At 39.3% G+C, this 22,601-nt stretch overlaps 2 protein-coding genes across 3 annotated transcripts; one reads left to right on the top strand and one right to left on the bottom strand.

Annotated features, from left to right (window-relative positions):
- Positions 1–1,497: 1,497 nt before the first annotated feature.
- Positions 1,498–8,388, top strand: coq4 (coenzyme Q4 homolog (S. cerevisiae)). Of its 2 annotated transcripts, XM_070552785.1 has the most exons (8): positions 1,561–1,621; positions 2,028–2,073; positions 3,146–3,298; positions 4,220–4,316; positions 4,410–4,512; positions 4,621–4,750; positions 5,418–5,511; positions 7,237–8,388. In XM_070552785.1, the coding sequence occupies exons 4-8, from the start codon at positions 4,222–4,224 to the stop codon at positions 7,418–7,420; spliced, it is 606 nt and encodes a 201-aa protein (XP_070408886.1). In that variant the 5' UTR covers positions 1,561–1,621; positions 2,028–2,073; positions 3,146–3,298; positions 4,220–4,221; the 3' UTR covers positions 7,421–8,388. The 2 variants fall into 2 exon arrangements, with proteins under 2 accessions (XP_070408885.1, XP_070408886.1); XM_070552784.1 differs by lacking the exon at positions 2,028–2,073 and having other exon boundaries at positions 1,498–1,621.
- Positions 8,389–8,571: 183 nt separating this feature from the next.
- Positions 8,572–22,176, bottom strand: bspry (B-box and SPRY domain containing). Its single transcript, XM_070552783.1, has 6 exons — positions 21,699–22,176; positions 21,135–21,233; positions 16,676–16,906; positions 16,527–16,552; positions 16,321–16,445; positions 8,572–12,191 (listed from the first exon to the last, which is right to left on the bottom strand). The coding sequence occupies exons 1-6, from the start codon at positions 22,098–22,100 to the stop codon at positions 11,653–11,655; spliced, it is 1,422 nt and encodes a 473-aa protein (XP_070408884.1). The 5' UTR covers positions 22,101–22,176; the 3' UTR covers positions 8,572–11,652.
- Between the last annotated feature and the right edge of the window lie 425 nt (positions 22,177–22,601).

Genomic DNA, 22,601 nt, shown 5'->3' with positions numbered 1-22,601 from the left:
AAAATGAGTAGAACAAGAACGCGTTTTTTTTAATAAAGTACCTCTCTAGATAATAAGCACAAGGTGCTTCACAAGCACATAAAAATATAATAATGGCAGAAAATATTAATAGCTTTAACAGTTTTTATTATATTATTAGATAGTAAATATTAATGTGAATGATTTGTTGAGATTAGATTCTAGACTATCTTGAATGGCTAGTGTTGTACCTTTGTTTGAAGAAAATCGTGAATTGAAATGAAATCGCAATTTCTGCTAGAAAATTTGCAATTCAATATTTTCCTAAAATCGTTCAGCCCTAGTATTTAACCAGTTAGGCTCTTGGTTAAGGTCATTTTTTATTCTAACAATTTATTATCGGATCAAGAAAATGAAACTTGAGGTCGCATAACCAATTTGGATTTTAATATTTTATTTCTTCGAGATATCCAGCGACTATCAGATTATATGAATTTAGAGTGAGCTGTTTCGCTGAACCCTTCTGAACAAAGTGCCCCTAGCCCTATGGTGCACAAGCAACAACGAATCTAAGTACACCTTGTTAGATACACAAGCTCAATAAGCGCTCCTGTCATGAAAAGTGCTTTTAAAGTCCCTGAATTAAATATTGGTCATATCTGAACCAGGTCTGTGAAACCAGGTACCATAAAAAGGTATTAAATAACATTATATGTTAAGCGTTCACAAATCTCAGAGATGGTTTTGATTGTTCTGCTAGTATTGCAGATAGTACAGGTTTGAACTGTCTAGGTATTGTAGTTTTGAAACTAAAGCTGTTTTAGTGTGGTCTAGATGCAGAAAACATTCTAAAATCTGGCTTTATTGAAGTTTCACAAATCAGGAACAGTTTGACAAATCCCAGTGGCAGTTGTAATTGTTCTGCTGGTATGCAGAATAATCTAGTCCAGGTTTGAAGAGTGTGTGTATTGTAGTTTTTTAACTAGACCAGTCCAGCGTGGTGCTTAAAAAAAGCATCAATCTGGCTTTCTTGAAGTTTCACAAATCAGAAAAAGGTTTCACAAATCACAAGCTATGTTTAATGTAATCTGATATTAGTCTAGAATAACCCAGTACAGGTTTGAAGAGTGTAGGTGTTGTAGTTTTCGAGCTAGAGCAGATTTAAAGATGGTCAGAGTAGAGAAAAATTAGGTGTACGGAATCGGAAGCTAACTTCAGCCTCGTCCAGCACCGTCCTGAGGCTGAACACCCTTACTCCAAACCTCTTCACTTCTTTTTAACAAATTACTTTTTAGAATAGCTGCTTTAAAAAGTTAAATTATTCTGTCCTTTTTGTTTTTAATATAGCAATGAAAATCCATTTTATCTGTTTGATATAAAAAATACTTTCGCACATTTCTAAAATACTGACTTGTTATCCTACGATATCCAGCCTTTATTGTTATTATTATTATTATTATTATTATTATTATTATTATTATTATTATTATGTATAAAATGGGGGAAAACACCCTGACGACTCATCTGAAAGGAAATTGATTTCGAACCGGTGTACACATTTCGACATAACACCGGAAATCTCGACGAGACGCATGCGCACTGTTCACAATGTTGCTACGCTTCCTACGGCTAAAGCAGAGACAGTACACATTAAACTTTAAAGGTAGGCGCTTTTATCATTGCTCTCTGCGTATTTAGTCACGATATTCTAGAAGCCTACATTTTATAGACTGGAATGTTTTAAATAGGAGTTTAAGCTTTGAGGAAGCGTTGTTACTTGCGCCAATGGTTAGCTAAAATGGGAAAGTTGACTGCTAGCATAAATGACTCCTTTCCATTTAAAACCCTAAAACAGAAATGTTTTAGTTTTGAAGTTTGAGCAATGTAATTGAAAAAAGAAGGATAAATGTAAGATAACCTGATTTGTTTTTTCAATAAAATTTCTCTTGTAAATCTGCATTTCAGTGCTAAATATCTGAAACAAGAATTTATATTATTTTACTTTATACGAAATAACATTAATAAAACAATAGAAAAATCCATTAAAATGTTTTTCACTTGCACGGAAGATCCCTGATTGGATCCTGAAACAACAGAAAAAGATCACATGGTCTGGTGAGTTCACATTTATCTTATCAGAGTAGCATAAAGGTAACTTTGGTTCATTTTTGGGTTAAAGAATCTTTAATTTGTCTTTATTCTGAATAATTAATAAGTCAATTAAAAAAATTAGAAAATAAAATTTTAAAAGCGTATTAAACTGGTCAGGTACAAAGTCTAGACTGAAAATTAAATTCTGTTTTTGTTTGTTATGAAAAACAATAAACATCATTCAAACCTCCAAAACACTTCTAAAAACAATCTAATTATTATAATAGACTTAATAATGATAATGATATCTGGCTTATTTGTTGCATAATATAATAAGGGTGTCTCAGGACACATGGTCTCAAATTCAGATGGTTATTAGCCAAATATAGATACTAATATCAAGATTTAGTTTTAATAGATGAATGCATTTATGTTGATCTGAAAACAACGCAAAAAATTTGATTTCAGTTCATTATGGATTTGCATGTCATCATGTCTCTTACTGTTTTATCTTCATAAGAGCTGTGGGAAACAGTGTGGCAAAGGGTGACCCCATGACCTTTCTTCACATGCACACGTTTATATGATAGTGATAATGATAAATGACCCGCACTTGTATGGTACCTTTCAGAGTCAGAAGACTCCCAAGCACTTCACACTACAGTGTACCATTCATCCATTCACACACACATGTACACACTGATGGTGATGAGCTACAATGTAGCCACAGCTGCCCTGGGGCACACTGACAGGGGCGAGCACAGTAGCCACCGGTCACCCCGACCACCAACCTGCAACCTTCCGATAACTGGACAATCCGCTCAACCTGTTGAGCCACTGCTGCCAAAGTAGAAAGAGTTGTAATCGGTTTGGGCGGAAGCAGGCTCTGAACATTAAAGTAGACCATTTATTTTGGTGCCTGTCCATGGAAGTCTGGATCCTACAACTATGTCTACCTGCTTTAGCCAGTTGATCAGGAGGTTTTTACTTCACATACATCAGTTTTGGAGTGAGACTGAGTTAGAATTTCACATTAGTAGAAGGAATTTCTCGCCTAAGTCCAGTTAAATACTTCATCCCCCTCTTGTGTCACCAGTGTGTGTCCACCGGCTACATACTGGTCGTGCTGATCGTACATTCAGCCACTATGACGGGCTGTACCCTGGACACATCATCACTACTCCCTTCCAGAAAGCCTTGTTGGCTGTTGGGTCAGGTGTGGTGGCGCTGCAGGACCCCTACAGACACGGTGAGATTCTCATAAGCGTGGGTTTTACTTCTCGGTGTATTTTTTCCCAGAAATGTTTTTTCTAACTTTTTATTTATATAAAAACCTTTCTTTTAAGCACATTTTCTTAGAAACCAGTCTTACACGTAACAGCAAACCATAATAATAAAATAACTTTATTACTACTAGTACTGCTGAGCTACTGCTGTCCTAATAAATAGCATAGCTAATGTACTACAGTAATATATAATAGTGTAAATATTAAGCTGTAAGATGGAAATAAGTAGATTTCAGTGGATTTACTAGTCATTGATATTTTAATTTTCAAGAACTTTCATATGTTTTTGCTTTTAGGACTTGATTTGTAATCATTTATCAGAGCATACTCATTCTAACCATTTTGATTTCTAAAATTATAACCAACTCTTTAAACTCCACTTTGGGCTCTTTTCTGTAGAACATACCAAAGGCACGGTGGATGTCCTGTCTGCATCATTTTAGAGCTTTTTTCTCAGGAGACCTGTTTTAGTGTCTTTCTGAGTAGTTTTAGAAACAACTGAGAATTAAACGTTCTGAGAAACAAACCGTTGGGTTGAAAGTCTCTCTGGGAAACGGAGAACCATTAACACCTGTCAGCTGACATTTAGCCTCCGGTCACAGGTGCCAGTAAATGTTTCACATGTACTTTTTTGGTTTAACCCGATAGGTCAAACCAAAGTTTCTAAGATTACACCACAGTTAGGCTGACGTATTTTAAGAAAAACTCCCTGAGACACGCTGCTGACTCCAAACAGCTTTTTTTATTTTTATAAGTGAACAATTTGAAATCAGCTGATGTCATTTTAACTGTCAACTCAAGTTATTGTTAGACTAACAGCAGAAGTTTGACACATTAAAATCCCTTTTCACGACTTTTGATTTAATAAACTGTAAATTTTGCAGACATGGTCGCTGTGCTCGGAGAAACTACGGGACACTTAGTGCTCATAAACCTCAGGGACAGGATGAGAAATGACCCTGAAGGTTACACAGTCCTAACGTGAGTCACTTTAGTACCATATGGTAGTATCGTTAAAGTATTTTCTGCTTCGGCAAATCAATTTCTCCTACTTTTAATTAACCTGTGATGCAGAGAAAGGCCAAAGATCCGGTTGTCTACGCTCGATCTGGAGAAGATGGCTTCACTTCCTGATGGTTCTTTTGGTAGAGAGTACCTCCGTTTTCTGGAGGACAATGTGAGTGTTTAGTTCAGTGCAAGTTTGCTCGACTAGTTCATTTTCCACAGCGTATTTTGTAAACGCAGCCAATTTTGACGTTCTCACATTTTGCATCTGTCCCAACAGGAAGTGACGCCCGACTCCAGGGCAGAGGTGAAGTTTGTGGACGACGAGGAGCTAGCTTACGTCATGCTAAGATACAGAGAGGTGCATGACTTGATGCATACTTTACTGGGCATGCCCACCAACATGCTGGGTGAGTCAGCTTTGGCTGTTACCATACCTAAGCCAGAGGGCCCAACTGGGCTCCCAACAGTTCAGTTTGTACTTTAACCTCCTGGGACCCAAACTTGTTTTTGGTTTGATTTAAAAGAAAAAACATATATAGCATAGCATGTATATCTATTACAGGTTAGTTGACAGTAATTAACAGAAAGAAAGTTACAAAAATTTTAATTCAATAAAAATTAATTCAATATAAATGTTGTCAAACATCCTAAAAAAAAGAAAGACAACAAAAATATTTTAAAATTAAAGTCAGTATAAAGTGTCTTATAAATAATAACAAAAAGGTCTAAGTAGAAGAGAATAAAAATGTCAAGTGCAAGGAGCCAATGTCCACATATGTGGACACAAGGCCTTAGGAGGTTAAGTCCTTTTTTTAAATATATTTTAGGCTGAAAGTTACTAAATTACATAGAAATAACAACATTTTCTGCCTCCTTTCTTACAAATAAACTGGTTTACAATAAACTGGCTGAAAACATGGAGGTTTGATTTTCAGAGCAAAGAGGGGGAAACCTTCAGAATGAAGTTTTCACACCTGAGTTTGGATTTGATATCTCTTTCCTGTTGACTAGTCTCTGCTTCTTTCTTCCCTTTTCTAATTTTAATGCTTCTCTAAATCTCCCTGCTGTTTTCAGGCGAAGTGGCAGTGAAATGGTTCGAAGCAGCTCAGACAGGCCTTCCCATGTGTGCGTTGGGAGCTCTGTTGGGACCGCTTCGACTCAACACCAGGTGCAGTGTCCATTTATCCATTTATGCATGCTCATTCTTTTCACTGTAAGGGTGTTTTGCTCTGCACAACAAAGGTAGTTAACCAAACTATCTTTTTACTTTTAAAAGAAGAGTGAAGGGCTGAGCAACATGGCCTAAAATCAATATCACGATATATTGAGGATTTCACCTCGATGATGATAAATGGATGATAACTACAGGTATGCGCAGAAACAAAAGTTGTCCACTAGATGGGGCTTTTTAATTATCAAAGTTATTGACACGGGAAAAATGATCTCGATTTATTGGCCAGCCCTAGAAGAGTTTCACATCTACCAGATTAATTGTTCATTGGTTTAATATGAAATGCACTTTTAGAGGGCAAATATGGTTACTTTTATAGTTGGAAGAGCATAAATGGCCTTGGCCGCACTGGTTTTTGGAAATGTGCACTGGCAAGTGGAAAACACAGATCAGCTGATGTCTAGATGACTTTGCATGTGTCTAATTAAAGCTGGTTTGGGTGGTGTCCTGTCAGGCTACAGTGGAAAAATGATTTATTTTTGCAAATAGTCAGATATACAAATATAAATAAATAAATAAATAAATATATATATATATATATATATATATATATATATATATATATATATATATATATATATATATATATATATAGTGTTGGGAGTAACGTGGTACAAAAGTAATTAATTACTGTAATGCATTGCTTTTTGCTGTAATGTGGTAATGTAAGGCATTACAGGGAAAGAAAATGGTAATATTATTTACTCGGTACAGTTGTCAGTAACTTGGTAATTACAATACATTTTTAAACCCAGAATCAAGATGTGGGTTTCCTAAAAATTCAAATTGCGGGAAGCCTGAAAAAAGATCCAGTATCTACATATATGACGTCATTTATGGACTCAGCTTTGTGGGCATTCTATGAGCAGAGAGGACGCAGCGGTAATGGCTCAAACACTCCAGTTGCGTCCTGTAAATCGCTCCACCAAAACAAAGTAATTTGTTTGCGATAATTTATATCAGCCCACATTCTCTGATTTACAAATAAATTCTTTAAAAATCCTGCCATGTGAATTCATGGATTTTTTTTCACATTCTGTCTCTCACAGTTGAAGTGTACCTATGATGAAAATTACTGACCTCTGTCATCACTTTAAGTGGAAGAACTTGCACAATCGGTGTCTGACTAAATACTTTTTTGCCCCACTGTACATATGTGGCTAACCAGTCAGCCAAAGGGACATCCCCGTGGCCATTAGCCAGGACGCATGATCAATCGGGTTACAGTGACCGGACGCTCACACTGTCACATGCGTAAATGTCTAAAATTCTGTGTTTTTCTGCCAACATGGGGTGCTGTGTGTTCATTAATGAGGAAAACATGAAATTGATCTTACACACACGCGCAAGCACGCGCAAGCACACACACACACACACACACACACACACACACACACACACACACACACAGAACATTCAGTTCTTTTTATGAGGGGAAGTAGTTCCAACTTACTTTTATAGTTTATATTGCTGTCTCTGTCAGTAAAATAATGACAGCTCTGGTTTTACTGTCACTGCTTCATTTTGGTCCAAAGCCAATCGTTAATACTTCCTTTTTCACTAACTGAGGATTTCCATTTAAAGCGGAGCTGTAGTTTCGCAGGTTAGACATATTTTGTCTGTTTAACTGTCATTTCATGGTGACGCTTTTATTTTTTTCAGACGTTTGCAATCACTGTTTACATCCTTGGGCCCCTGGGCGCTGCAGAATGGCTGGCAGGCTCGCTGTGTTCTTAGCATCTTCTATGAGAGACGGTGGGATCAGAGCCTGGAAGAGCTCAGACGGGAGCTCAAAATCCAGCCTCCGCCTGTTGATTTTACGAAGAGGAGGAAGAACGGCAGATAAAGAGCCTATTGAGACATTTCAGGAAGAGTTTGTCCAAAATAAATAACTGAATCATGAACATACCAGAAATATCTCCTCAGTAGAAGGATGTGACAAAGGAACTCTGGCTTGTTTCCCGTTTCATCCTGAATGTGTCTTCTCTATGTAGTCAACCAGTTGATGAAATGTTGAGGTGTTTTGTTGGTTTGTGTTTCTGACCACATGCCTGGTTTAACTAGAGTCTGTTGTGATTTTAGTGGAAAAAAACATATATGCTTAAATGATTATAGTTTATTAGTACAATATTTGATTACCTCTAAAACGATTTGTTCAACGATTTACTGAAATAATCAACAGGAAGTGTAACTGTACTGGTTTACAAGTAACATCGTAAGTTACTGTAAATGAGGATCTCATTTGTAAATCCATCTTCCAGAAAAGTCGGAGGAAAGTCCAATCTATTATCAGCAGACTAGGAACATGATTTAATGATTAGTATTTAGTGGTTTCTAACAGTTCTACATCATTAACTTGGGCTGCACTGTTGCCTAGCAGCAAGAAGTTTGTTGGTTTGAATCCTACCTGTGTGGCCTTTCTTTGCATGCATCTCTGTGATGGACAGGAGGCCTGTCCAATGTGTCACCCACCTCTCCTACCTAAAGACATCCTGTGACCCTGGTGAGGATGAAGTGCTTCAGATTATGGATAGATGGAGTTGTAAACTTTCATTTTCGAAGCTTTCTTTTTTCCTAGGAAGGGCGTTGAATCATAAAGATGATGTAAGTAATCAGAGAAATGTTCAGTATAAAGCTACACTACACACGTTCTCTTTCAAAAATTATTTTACATTTGAAACAAGCATTTTTCTCACTTTGCATGTATTGTTGACTCACGTTAGGTTTAGTCAGTTAAAATGTCTGTTTCCTGTTTTATGTTGTGTTAAGTTAATGGAAATGTAATAATTAAATGATTATTAACTTAAAAATCAATGTTTAATCCAAGTTGATCTATATCAATGTCCTCGATTTATCAGAGTAGCAAAATTTTACAGTTCACAAATTTTTCAGTCTGTTGCTTTTATTTAAAATAATAATCCAGAAGTCCTGCCCAAAAATACAACAAAAAAAAATCCATTTTCATCATTTAGCTTTTCTCTTTAATTCCACTGTGTTGGTTTACTCAGATCATCAGGTGTGTAGCTGTCCGTGGTCCTGAAGTCACAGTTACACAAATGATTTTAAAAGTAGACTGATGATTCGCTGTGGCCAGCTTTGAAGGGAAAAGGCCAACATGTTATGATCTTATTGCTGAAGGTGAAATCAGGCGAGGCTGCCCCCTAGTGGTTGTTTGATGTAATGCTTCACAAACAGTACAGTAGGACAATCTCTTAAACACTTTAATAAGAATCACCTTTATGTGTCAGTGACAGTTAAGTTAATCAAACTCATTTACTAACATCTAAACAATTACTTTGTGTGTGTATGGGGGGGGGGGGGGGGTCACGAGCTTTAAAGTCAATCGATCACTGATGTAATTTAAATTGTACAACTGTGAGAATCTGTTGTACCTCCTGTGACCTCAGAAGAAGAAATATATTTTTACAATTAAAAAAAATACCACACGGGTTCCTCCTTGAGTTAGCTGATTCTCTCCATCAGAGCCATCAGTACCTATCAAACACTCATCCTGATAACATCAGTACCTATCAAACACTCATCCTGATAACATCACCTATCAAACACTCATCCTGATAACACAGGACTGTCTGCGTCCCAGTGGAGGTTTTATGCTCTGTTCCTTGGCCAGAGTTTTGAACAATTAAAGCACAGAGGGAATGCATCAGACATCCGTGTCCAAAGTGTGGCCAGAGGGCCATTTGTGGCCCTCAAAGTGATTTTCTGTTGTCTCCAGTTGCAATTTCTAGAATGGTGGGATTTTCTTTCTAGCAGGCATTTAATTTAGGTGGACACTTTAATATTTTTTGTTCAATGATTTATTAAGGTTAGTTAAAATGTAAAAAAAAAATCATAATTTTTTTTCAATTTTCTTAAAGTAAAAATATCACATTTTTGTGACCTTTTTGGCCACCCTCATGAAAGGTTTAGACCCTCCTGGTGTAAAAGGAGAGTCATCCGCAGTACCACCAAAGCAGTTAGCCATCTGGACTCAAGCTAGGCCGCCTGGGTGAAGGTGTGTGATGTAAAGAGACCCAAAATGTTAATGCCCTGTATTTGATTTTGCGCCTCCTAGAGTGGAATCCCCCGAGGCACTTTACAACACAATCAGTCATTCACCTTTTCACACACACATTCACACTCTGGTGGGGGTGAGCTATGATGTAGTCACAGCTGCCCTGGGTCACGCTGACAGAGGCGAGGCTGCCTTGCACAGGTGCGACCAGTCCCTCCGACCACCACCAGTTGACAAGGTGGGTCAAGTGTCTTGCCCAAGAACACAATGAAAGCGACAAACTGAGCGAGGCTCGAACCTGCAACCTTCCGATTATGGGGCAAGCACTTAACGCCTGTGCCACTGTCACACCCAATAACTCCAGGAACATCACTGATGTTCAACCAGCTGCTGTTCAGAGGCTCAAATTAAAGACTTGACTGATGTGTCTTTCATGGGGCAATGATGGCAGAGGGAGTTAGGTTGCAGGTTTGAGCCCCGTCTGTTGCAGTTGTGTGTCCTCTGCTGCTGGTGGTTGGAGCGACCAGTGGTGCCAGTGTTCGGCAGCCTTGCCTCTGTCAGTGAGCCCCAGGGCAGCTGTGGCTACATTGCAGTTCATCACCACCAGCAAGTGAATGGATGAATGACTGATTGTGTTGTAAAGCACCTTGGGGGGTTGTAGAACCCTAGAAAGCACTATATTATATATCAAATACAAGACATTTCGTGACTGCTGGCTTAAGAAGAAGAAAATATCATTTCTATAGCGCCTCTCAAGATAAAAATCACGAGGCGCTTCACAAAAACAAAAAATGTAAAAATATAAAAAAGCATTTAGAACATTTTTAAAAATATATTTAAAATGTGCAAAAATAGACAATTGTGATTAAAAACAGTTAAGAAAGAGAGAGAGTGAATAAGAGGGAAATTAGTGGATCCTGAGGAAGGTGGAATAGGTGGGGAGAGCAGAATAAAGAGAGAGTGGTGAAGAAGGTCATACAAAAGCCAGCTTGAAGAAGTGAGTCTTCAGCTGCTTTTTAAAGGAGACCACTGAGTCCACTGATCTCAGGCTCAGGGGGAGAGAGTTCCAGAGTCTGGGGGCCACAGCAGCAAATGATCTGTCACCTTTGCTCTTTAGCCTGGTGCAGCACAACCAGTAGGCTTTGGTCACTGGACCTTAGGGACCTGCTGGGGGTGTAGGGACTCAGATCACCAATGTAAGATGGTGCTTGTCCATGTAAGGCCCTATAGACCAGAACCAGGATCTTGAAATGAACCCTGACATTGACTGGCAGCCAGTGAAGCTGGAGGAGAAGCGGGGTGATGTGGGTGTGTTTGGAGGACTTGGTCAGAAGCCGAGCACAGACATTCTGAACCACCTGTGGACGGTTCAGGGAGGTTCTGACACGTGAAAAGAGAGTTACAGTAGTCTAAGCGTGAGGAGATGAAGGTGTGGATAACTGTCTCAAGTTCAGAATGGGACTCAGCAATGTTAACTCATCAGTATTTTTCATTGTTTCTAGTTCTGCATCAAAATGCACAGACTCACCAGGATTTTGGTGCATATTTAGTTGTATTTGTCACCTTGTAAATATTTGCCTCTTCAGTATTTTTATTTTACTGCATTTTATCTCTTATGTAGAACACACAAGTTGTAAAATACATAGTAGGTCTGTTTTTTTTACACTGATGTTGCAACACAGACACAATGAAAACCTGGGTGAGGTTGAACTTTTAACCTGAAGGCTGGTGGAAAACAATTCAAACAAATCAGGAAGTTTGTGATAATCGGTTCACTCAGCATTTAACAAACTAAATTACAGTACAAAACCTTCCTAATAATTCCTCTTTTTAAAGTTAAAACAGAATGAACTAATTTTACAAAATAAAAACATTGTCAGTCAAAAAGTAACATGGTTACTGTAAAATATGATCAACATATAAAAACAGATTTTAAACTAATAAATGACTTTGAATAGTACAAAAATAAATTAAAACTGATTGTTTCACCCAGCTCCCCCATCTGCTCCTCAGATTTCTTTGGCTGTCTCTGTGTTTTGGGTTTGTTAACTTTTGGCATTAGTTCATCCGTGCAAGATGGTGATGCTGCGGTCCGTTACGGCGCAGGCCGGTATCAGCGGAGCAGTGAAGTGTTGCATGATGGAGAATAGAACAGCACACGAGTCTGGTTCGTAAAACAGCAGCGTCTGACTGGGCCAGTCCAGCAGGAGGCCGATCCGCTCTGGTCTCTTCACCACCTGCAGAGGAACCTTCTTTCCTGCGTGGCAGTACGAGTAGTCCCCGTCGTAGTGGGACAGCACCCACGACTGGGTGTTGTAGCCCAGTCGGGCCTCGTTTCCAGAACCTTTGCGCTCCAGAGAAGTGTAGCAGACCCCGACCTTGAAGGCGCCGCTTTGACCGACGCCCACCACCCAGCTGTGTGTGCCGGAGGACATGGACAGGGTACCCAGCGCATTGGGCCAGGCGTCGAAGCGTGCAGGTTCATTGGGCACAGGGTGGCGGAGCTTCTTTTGGACAAAGGTCAAAGTGCGTTGGTCATCAGAGAGGGAGAGGAGGGGGCTCACTGTACGCTCATCAAACTTTATGTGAGGTGTTTTGTAGGCTGTGTGGAGAATAGGAAACAGATGTTTAGCATCATCTCTTCACTAGCATCTGCATGTTCGCAAAGACAGATGATCATAACTTTCTCTTTATAGAATCAGGTGTCTCTGTTCTTCATGACATGTTTCCTCATTGTCCAACTCTTAGTAGTGTCCAGAGAAGTGCTCAGTTTAAATTAAACCTCCTCGTTAAAGGTCTGGTGTTCCTTGCAGGAATTCATAACATCCACCACCTTTCTTGCCAAAACTGTAAACCAAGATTGTTTTATCTTGTGAAAGAAAGACTGAATTATGACTGTTTGGTTAAATTTGGAACGTAATGTTGTGTTGTCTTGTGCAAAATCACACAATCTGTTGAGTTGTGTTATAAATGACTCTCAGCTACTACCATGTCAGATTTTATCCCATAAACAGTCAAAACGATGAATTATAACCAGTTTTGTGTTTGCTATTATTGATTTGCTGTTTATTTTTGAAATGTGGTTAAAGACACCGCTATGCTGTTAAAGCACACACACACACGCACACGCACACACACACACACACACAGGCGCGCGCGCTATTTATATGTGATCTGACAAAAGTATCTACAATGAACTGCTGGACAAATCTTTCATTTATCTGGTTTTTGGTGATTTTCTGACATTTTCTTGTTATGTGGTATAAAAATGGGGAGAATGAAAACAATCAGAAAGGATATGGCTACAATTTCTAGATTTAAGTGACATAAGCATAAACATACCATGCATTGACAAATCCACAGGTCTTAAAGCGATATTTCATTCTATGTTTTTCAATGTGCACTCACCTTTCATGCCATAGCACTATAAAAAAGGGGAAATGTACAAAAAAAATCTATTTTTAATTCAAATCAAACTCAGCATGATCAGCCTTTTCTGAATAAGACATAAACAATTCTCCTTTTTTTGTCTGTGAATGTTGAAATGTATTTTTTCCTGTTTCATGAACTCACCATCACTAAGTGCTAATTTTAGCAATAATATGATAATCTCAATTTTTTTTATTTTCAGTTAATTATGATTTTCTGCAATAAATAATTATAAGAATTGGAAATCTAAATCAGCCATTTGAAACCAACCGTGCATCTCTAGAAAACATTTTTTTCTTCATTGCAGCTTTTTCTCCAAAACCTCATACATACGCTCACACAATATCTGATATCTATGGCAAATCTGTCTTTTTCCGCCAAACTCTAGCAGCAGTAGGTAACATGCTAACATTACGACGACTGATTTTTTATTTGGAACATGTATTAAGTTCCTTTTTCCCCAGAAAATAAATAAATGAATAAAAAACACAACAAAGAACAATAAATGCACTCCAAAATCCAAATCCAAAATCCAAAACTAAATGCACATTGATGCAGCAGTTATAATATTAAATAAAATAAAGGGCTGCACAGGAGAACAAATATCTACAACAACCTCATCATCTCATTATTTTCCTTTATAATTTAAATAGTTTTCTCCACATGACTCAAATTATTTCATAAATAAATCCACAGAATGGACAAATTCTGTTTTAAGATTGACAAAATCCAAAAAATTAGCTAGCACAACCTGAAGTTAGCTACTAAACAGCAGCATTCGACACTGTGCACCATGAGATCCTTTTGTCTCGCCTTGAGTCCTGGGTTGGGATTAAGGATATCCCTCTTAAGTGTTTCCAGTCGTATCTCTCTGGGAGAACGTTCTCTGTCCACCTGGGTAAATATTCATCATCAGTGGCATCTATGGATTTTGGGGTTCCCCAGAGTTTGGTTCTGGGTCCGTTACTCTTCTCTTTATATATGTTGCCACTAGGGTCGATTTTCAGAAAGTATGGGATCCAGTTTCACACATATGTGGATGACCTACAGATTTATGTATCCATTCCAGCTAACAGTGACTCTCTCTCAGGACCTGTTAGACTGCCTTAAAGATTTGCAGGAATGGTTTGACTCGAATTTCGCACTGAATGAGAGAAAACCCGAGACAATTGTCTTTGGGTCGTCGGCTGCACCGCTCAATAATAAAAGCAGCCTTGAAGATATGGTGCACTATTGTCACCCCACAGTTAGGGATCTGGGAGTGGTTTTTGACTCAGGTCTCACTTTCTCACATCAGGTCAGTGCTGTGGTGAAGTCTAGTATCTTCCAGCTGAGATTTCTCAGTAGGATTAAGGCCTGTGTGCCTCGTGATCTGTTTGACACATTTATTAATGTTTTTATAGCTTCTCGGCTGGACTATTGTAAAATTTTGTATATTGGTTTGCCACAGGCCACTTTGTGTCGCTTGCAGTGTTCAGAATGCGGCGGCTCGCCTTCTGACAGGGAACACAAAATAAGAACATATCCAGTGTTGGGAAAGTTCATTTAAAAAACACTAGTTCAAAGTTCAGTTCATACATTTGAAAACGAACTAGTTCATAGTTCTTTATATATATATATATATATATATATATATATATATATATATATATATATATATATATATATATATATATATATATATATATATATATAATGAAATAATTTTCCAATAGTTGGCACCCGTTCAGTCCACACTCATACCCAGCTGCAGTTTTTACCCTACAGTATATTCTCAATAACATGAGGAAAACATTATTTGATTAGTTTTTAACGGGAAATTAGTAAACAATCTTAAGAAGCAGGCTGAGGGAGCTAACTCTTAAGTGCAATATTAAAAGTGCAAAACATTAAAAAATGTATAATCTTTCAGTTTAGTCCCCTTTCTATTTTTCTGAATGAACTTGACTCCTGCACACAGCATAGACATAGAAGAGTAGACGCCGCACCAACCGCTACTGCTTATGTTTGGCTGATTTTGCAGGTTCTACTTTTTATAAACTCTGTGGTTAACCGGATGTTTTAGCAAGGCTTTAGCTCCAGAAAAGCTCCGTGGAGATCTGGAGCTAGAACAGCAAAAGAACGCGTTCATAAACCCGTTCACACACGCCAGGCAAAATACAAACGAGTTTGGTTCACGTTCACAAAAAAACCAAACAAATTCACGAACGATCGTTCAATGAACGCGTTCGGGCACAACACTGACCATATCACCCCGATACTGGCTGACCACTGGCGTCCTGTTATGTTCAGGATTGATTTTAAAATTGTAATGCTGGTTTTTAAATGTCTGCACGAGCAGGCTCCGTCATACCTGAGCGACCTTATTTCAACCATATGTCCCGTCCATGGCGCTTAGATCAGCTGATCTAAATCCGTTAGCCACACGCAGATCTCGGCTCAAAACCAAGGATGCCAGAGCTTTCTCTGTAGTGGCTCCTACCCTGTGGAACAGCCTGCCCCTGGATGTGAAGACAGCTGATATGCTGGCCACTTTTAAAGCACGTTTGAAAACACATCTGTATTCTATGGCATTTTAGACTAGATACTTTATAATCAAGTGACCCACGTTTTTATTATGTCTTTTAAATTTTTATCTGTGATACTTCATCTAAAACTTATGTTACATATTCTGTTTTTAGTTCCTTGTGGGTTTTAATATTTTATGAAGCTTTGTCATCTTTTAAATTTAATTTTATTCATTTTTATTATTATTATTTTGTGCAGCACTTTGGGGTAACAATGTTGCCATTTAAATGCACTATATAAATAAAGGTTGACTTGACTTGACTGAACACCCTGAGATACCAATGACTGTGTTTTCCAATGTTTCCGTTTTTTTTTGTCATAATTATTTGACTTTTGTGCAAATTTGTTTTATTTGTTAAAGAAAAAAATCTACAACATAAAATGTAGCCAGTTGATATATTTAGGTATAAGTTTATACTTGCACAAAGGTAAAAATAATTAAACCAGCTTGGGTTAAATATTAAATGTTTATGTCATGGATCTCCTCCAATTCTTGATGAATGTTTAATGACCACAATTGCATTCTGTATTTAAACTCCTGTAAAACATCCCTGCTTTATAGCATGGAAAAGTCTTTGTGAGCGTGGGTGAATGAATGAATGTTGTGTTGTGTTGTGCCTTGGGGGTTGTAGGACTCTCAAAGGCACTATATAAGTACAGGGCAGTTACCATTTAAACTTATTTATTACCATCATGCCCTCCTGCAGGGTTTGTCAGAGCTTTGGAGTACCAACCGTTTGGGCTCAGCAGCAGAGCGGTCGCCCACAGACCCCTCAGCAGCTTGCTGTCCATGCAGGCTGGGTTCAGGTTGAGTTGGTCCGTGTCGCAGGGCTCTCCGACCCCCTCAGCTTCCTCCACCCTGACACAGACACAAAAACATATGAGGCATGATGTCTCCATTCAGAGAAAAATATCCTCACTCACAAGAGTAAAGAGATACCTTTCAGAGATCTCCTGGACACTGTTCTGGAGTAAGAAGCAAGAAGAAGGAGTGTTTTATGACTTTTATCAGGTTGTATGAGAATCTGTAAATCCTGTAAATCTGAAATAGTTCCCCTTTTCTGTGCTAACCCCCTCCCAGCTTCTCACCACCAGCTGAGCATCTGCGGTATGCGTCAGCGTGTGCACCAAGCGGGAGCGTGTTTGGGATAGACTGGTCATAGCCTGGCTCCAGTGGGCCCTCTGGGTGAGGAGGCACTGCTCCACCCGCTCCTCCTCCCTCTGCACCTCCTCCAGGAGGCGCTGTTCCTCCTCCTCCAGGGCTTCCCGTGCAACGCTGACCTGAGCCAGCACCTGCTCCCTCGCCCTGCTGGCCGCTGCCTGAGAGGAGACAGCACAGGAGAAGGATATCAGCCACAAGGTGTTAATTTCTGTTGTCTTGTTAACTTTTCTCAACTTTTTAGTTTTTAAAGCTGATGAAATGTGAAATTTATTTAAAAACTACAACAGAGAAACCGTTGGAGATTTTTAGGAATGATAATTGACATTGTAAGTGATTTCTTATCAAGATCTTCCCATCTGTTAACTATATTAGCCGTTCTAGACTAGCATTAGAGTGCAGGCTGGCTGGGGCAGCTTTTTAAAAAAATTCAAAGACTTTCATACCTCAGAGCAAACATTAAACAGTTTTTGTGTCAACTTCAGATAAATGCATTCACTTGCTTTTGTTTCACATCTTGAATTAGGAAAAACTTTCCCCACAGAGAGATGTCCAAGCTTGCTATCAAGGGGGTGCTGGCCCTCCTTGAACCCCCCCACAGGACCACCCCTGTTAGCTCCAAGCATTGCGGTGACAGAACTGTCTCAAGATCTGTATCCTCATTTAAAATTTTGGGAATTTGAAAGAAACTTAAAAAAATTATTTGCTGTTGAAATCAACTCCTCATACATGGCTAGCAACCTTGAACTCTGCAGACTTTACAAAAACCTCTACACATTTAAAGTGACAGTATGTATTTTCCCAGGCGATCGGGGGCAGTAGATACCTAAATCATTGCAAGCAAGCATTGTTTTTGTGTTCAAAAACACAAACAGACATTTCCCTACGGATGGCCATTAGTGTCAAAACTCCTTAGGAGCGCAACCTCCAGCAAAATGACAAGAACATCAGATTCCCTGTCATCAATCAATCTGTCAATCAATCAGATTTATTTATAAAGCGCTTTTCAAACTAAGTGCTACTCAAAGTGCTTTATAAAATGACCCCAGATAACCATAACAGGTTAAAAACATTAACAGACATATGCAAGCACACGCACGCACGCACACACACACACACACACACACACACACACACACACACACACACACACACACACACAAGTAAAAATTATATTTGGCTGAGTCCAGATGAGCCAAGTAAGGTAAGGCAAGGAAACGCCATCAGAGGAGCCGTCTGCCCCGGCAGCATCAGGTCTTCCACACTAAGTCAGGGCGCTCAGTGGAGAGGGAGCATAGACCCCCACCTATAGAGCGCCCAGGAAGCTACAGTCGACCACCGCTCCCGGGGCAGAGGGCCCCTACAGAGGAAACACTGGATTAAAATGAGTAAAAATATAATAAAAGAGCTAAAATAAGGGACAAAAGTTAGAAAATAAGTAATAAATAAAATCATATAGACAGTAAAATAATAATATTAAATAATAAAACTGCTAAAATATACTTGCAACAAGTGAAGAGGTAATTGTGTAAAAGAACATTTATTATTGGTGAACGTTCTGTTACAAATCAGTAAATGTGTTTTGTCCTCACAGGCTTCAGTAGAAGGAAACATGGCATCCAATACAGCGTCGCCCAGAGACTTAGGGTGTTTCTCAATGTCAAGGAATCATGCCTTGACGTCTTGGCCCCACCCCGGTTGCCTAGGAGATACGTCATCAGGAGCCGCCAAGGCACGTTCCAATCGGTTCCAATGTTCATGTTCTACCGAGGCGTGTGTTCTACGTTTCTTAGCCATTTAGCTAGCTGAGCAAGGACACACAGGAGGTGTCTTGTAGCCTAGCCTTGGCCAAAAATTACCCACAATACACTGCGGTATTTTTAAAAAGACGCCGGATCAGAAGCCGGCAGCTACTTCGGAGACAATTTTCTAGTTTAAAAGTAAGTCAGATTTTGTCAAAGGTTTAGTGTGCAGATGACAAAGTCCTGAAAGAGATGGTTACTGAACTAAAAAAATCAAATCAGCTTCCTAAAAAGAGTCGAATCTGTCAGTCAGTGCTGAACACAAAGATCCAAGATGGTAGATCATTCTAGTCATTGAATGTTTCTAAAATATTCTTAAAATATATCACGACTGTAATGTGATTAACGATATTAAACTTGTACAAAATCTGTAATTGTGATTTAACTTGTAGGATGTCACAAGTTTTGTCTTCTTCTTGATTTGCCCTTTAGAACTTGTCACTTATAAAACCACACACCCGTGATGAGTGAACTCAAGGTTCAGGCCTGATCCTCTAATAATATTAATAATACATTTATTACGTACAACTTGTTGGATCATTGCTTTCAGAACTTCCTTAAAGATGTGGTTAAATCAATACATTTGCAGTGCCCGCCCTGTTAAAAAACACAACTGATGACTGTAGTCATCAATGGCAGCGAGTGGTTAGACTTAAAATGACGTCTTTAGTCGTCAATGGCAGTGAATGAATTAAACATCTCGTCTCTGATTGGTTAACAGCAACATGACTCTACCACTGACTCCATTGACTTTGCAATATTGATGCTTTATCTCCACTAATAACTCAAGCCTGTGGTGGAGTTACTAATGCTAATGGTTAACTTCTACTAGTTTAGACGTTCTCTGCTGTTTCTGGATGCTAAAACAACAACCTTTCCCATCATGAGCCAAGATGGGTGAATCCATGAATGTTAAGTGACAGTGTGACGTAGATCTGTCAGGGTTTTCAAATCCTAGAGTTTCACCATCTATTTTCTATCAGAAGCTAATGTGGGATATGTAGGTGTAGGAGACTATTTTCATGCTCAGCCGATGTGAAAAACTCAGAGTGATCGATTATGATCATAGATAATCATTAAAAAATGTTTTTTTCAGTGTTCCACACTTTTTATTCTTTACAGATTCAACAAGATGTTGGAAGCCTTCCTCAGAGGTTCTGGTCCACATTGACAATGACAGCATCACACAGTTACATCTATGATGTGAATCTCCTGTTCCACGACACCCCAAAGGTTCTGGACTGGACTGAGATCTGGTTATGTTCTAAAAACCAGTTAGAATTGATGATCTGAGCTTTGTGACATGGTGCTTTATCCACCTAGAAGTAGCCATCAGAAGATGGGTCCATGTAGTCATAAAGGGATGGACATGGTCAGCAACAACAATCAGGTAGACTGTGGTGTCTAAGCCAGGCTCAGTGGTACGAAGGGGTCAAGAACACCTTATCCACACCCTTGATGCAAGACAGGAAGGATCACCAAAACAAAGCTGCTTATTCCCCATAGGGTCACAGGGAGCACGTGTCTATCTCCAGCAGTCATCAGTTGAGATGCGAGGACAGGTCTCCAGTCCATCACAGGGACATACAGACAATTTAGGGTCTTCAACCTAACACGCATGCTTTTAGTCTGTGGGATGAAGCTTGAGCATCTGCAGAAAACCCACGCATGCATGGAGAAGGCAAGCTAACTCCAAGCAAAGACTATGACGGGATTCAAACCTACAACCTCCTCACTGCAAGGCAACAGGGCTACAAACTATGATTTTAATCAGGAAGTGGAAGATGTGTTACTGGTTTTTGGTTTGTATTTTGTGTTTTGTCTCTTCTTATTTAATTTTTATTTTACTTTTTTATTTTACTACTCAGAAAACTAATGAATAGTCATTTTGATGATGATGATGATGATGATAATAATAATAATAATTAGGGATGCAACGATACCACTTTTTTCCAAACCGATACGATACCGATACTTGGATCTGAATATTCACCGATACCGATTACCGATACCAGTACTTCTACCACACAAAAAAATGCAATGATTTGGAATACAGATTTTGTTTTCTTCTCTGCTTTCAACAGGAAAAGACTGTGAGGAAGGTAAAAAGTAAAATATATGAATAGAAATCATCACAAAACTAAAATATTAGGTGAACAGAAATGACAAGTTACAGTGAAGCCATTTTCAAGCAACTGCATTGGTATCGATTCCTGGTATCGGTTAACTCTTACCAATACCGATACCAGTATAGTATCGGTATCTGCACCGATACCGATACCAGTATCGGTATCGGTGCATCCCTAAGAAGAAGAAGAAGAAGCTGGTCCATCTTTGGTGTTTGTGCAAACAATACTCTCAAATTGAACATTTTGTCTTTGGAGAAGGTGAATCTTGGAAGAATAAACTGCTTTAATTATAGAAATGATTCATTAACTGACATTCGTTCCAATTGCAAAGGGTGTTATACAACTCACGTGACTTCTTACAAATAAACAAAGTTAAGAAAATCACTAAACCCTGTCAAACCGGCTCCTTTCAGCATCGTGCCAGAGTCTGTTTCAGGGTCATCATCAGCATCTCCCACCTGAAGCTTCTGCTCTTTAGCCGCCAGCGTCTGCTGGATGAACTTCTCAATTCTCAGAGCTTGCAGCTGAATCTTCTCACACACATCCACCAGCTGGTTCTGCGGTGGAAAGTAAACACACACACACACACACACACACACACACACACACACACACACACACACACACACACACACACACACACACACACACACACACAGGAATCTATCATAGCAGCATAGTCAGCTGGAGAGCCAACAAGAAAATCCTGTTTTCTGAAACATGCAGATAGATCAGCAGGGAAAGCCGGTCACAAGCACCAGGCACACACCCAGCAGCATAAATATTACCCTTAACATGTAACTGTCATTTATTATTACCGGATACACACAATAATGCTGATTAGAATAAATTAAAAAAACAAATTTACTACATATTCATGATGATTACATCACAATTAAAGTTAGCCTATGGGTTAAAATGAAAGTAAAGACTTGATTCTCACAATAATAACATAATATGTTCCCTATAGTTAAATATTAGTAATATTTTTGATCAGCTGGGGAAAACAGCTGTTGACTCACCCTGACTGCGGTGACTCTGCTGACCAGAGGGGCCACCGTGTGCTCCCGGCAGGGGCCCGCGGTGGCGCACAGAGAACAGATAAGCTTCTGCTCGGTACCACAGAACCAGTCCAGCTCCGACTCGTGCTCCACGCACAGCTCGCTCTCCACTGAGAAGATCCCGGACTCGGTGTCGGAGGTGGCGGCAGCGCTAGCGGTCGGTGAGGTGGCTTCCCCCCCTCCTCCACTACAGGTGCCCGGAGTCATGGCGATGTCCCCCGCCTGCCGCTGCGCTTTCATCCCGCCGGCCAGTACCGAGAATATGGGCTGCTCCCAGGCCATTTCCCGGTTAACGAGGTTTAACGACGTCTCCTCCGGAGAGGACGGGCAGATAAAGTCACACGTTGTGAACTCCTCCGTCATGACACGATGAGACAACAGGTGCACCGAGCAGCGTTGTTACACAGGTGTAACAGGTGAGCGGAACACGGAAGTGACACGGACACGAGAGGTCAGGAGGGACAAACCCACTGGTTTGCAGTTTGGCGTCAAGATTTAAACAGTGATTAACAGGTTGGGCTTTAACATCTCACGGAAACGGAAAGCTTTGATCTTTCAGATTTTTTTTCAGTGTATGGATTTATTTTGCTTCAAATTTCAAACATGGACCTAAAATCTGTTGCACCACTTATGAGATATAACTTTTGGATTGGGATTAGAACTAAAATTCATATTATTTAGGCATTTTGAATTTTTTTTCATATTTGATCTTCTCAAATTTCACATATAGGCTAATATTAATTTGTTTAAAGAAGTTGATGGATGTATTAGTTCTGTGGTACTTTTCCACTTTACCATTATTTGTTTGTAATTTTCCATCTGACAGAGGAACGCTTCAGAGAACATGGATTTTTAACCATTTGA

This window comes from Nothobranchius furzeri, chromosome 6, assembly GCF_043380555.1.
Source record: "Nothobranchius furzeri strain GRZ-AD chromosome 6, NfurGRZ-RIMD1, whole genome shotgun sequence".
Taxonomy (NCBI): Eukaryota; Metazoa; Chordata; class Actinopteri; order Cyprinodontiformes; family Nothobranchiidae; genus Nothobranchius; species Nothobranchius furzeri.
This window is presented reverse-complemented; position numbering and strand designations above follow the sequence as displayed.

Excerpts from the sequence above, each read along its gene's own strand:
- bspry (XM_070552783.1), bottom strand. The coding sequence starts at position 22,100 with ATGACGGAGGAGTTCACAACGTGTGACTTTATCTGCCCGTCCTCTCCG. Across the intron at positions 16,907-21,134 it reads CTAAAGAGCAGAAGCTTCAG|GCAGCGGCCAGCAGGGCGAG; the intron begins GTGGGAGATGCT and ends GTCTCCTCTCAG. Across the intron at positions 12,192-16,320 it reads TCTGCTGCTGAGCCCAAACG|CCTACAAAACACCTCACATA; the intron begins GTTGGTACTCCA and ends TTCTCCACACAG.
- coq4 (XM_070552784.1), top strand. The coding sequence starts at position 1,567 with ATGTTGCTACGCTTCCTACGGCTAAAGCAGAGACAGTACACATTAAAC. Across the intron at positions 4,317-4,409 it reads GAAGGTTACACAGTCCTAAC|AGAAAGGCCAAAGATCCGGT; the intron begins GTGAGTCACTTT and ends CCTGTGATGCAG. Across the intron at positions 4,751-5,417 it reads CATGCCCACCAACATGCTGG|GCGAAGTGGCAGTGAAATGG; the intron begins GTGAGTCAGCTT and ends TGCTGTTTTCAG.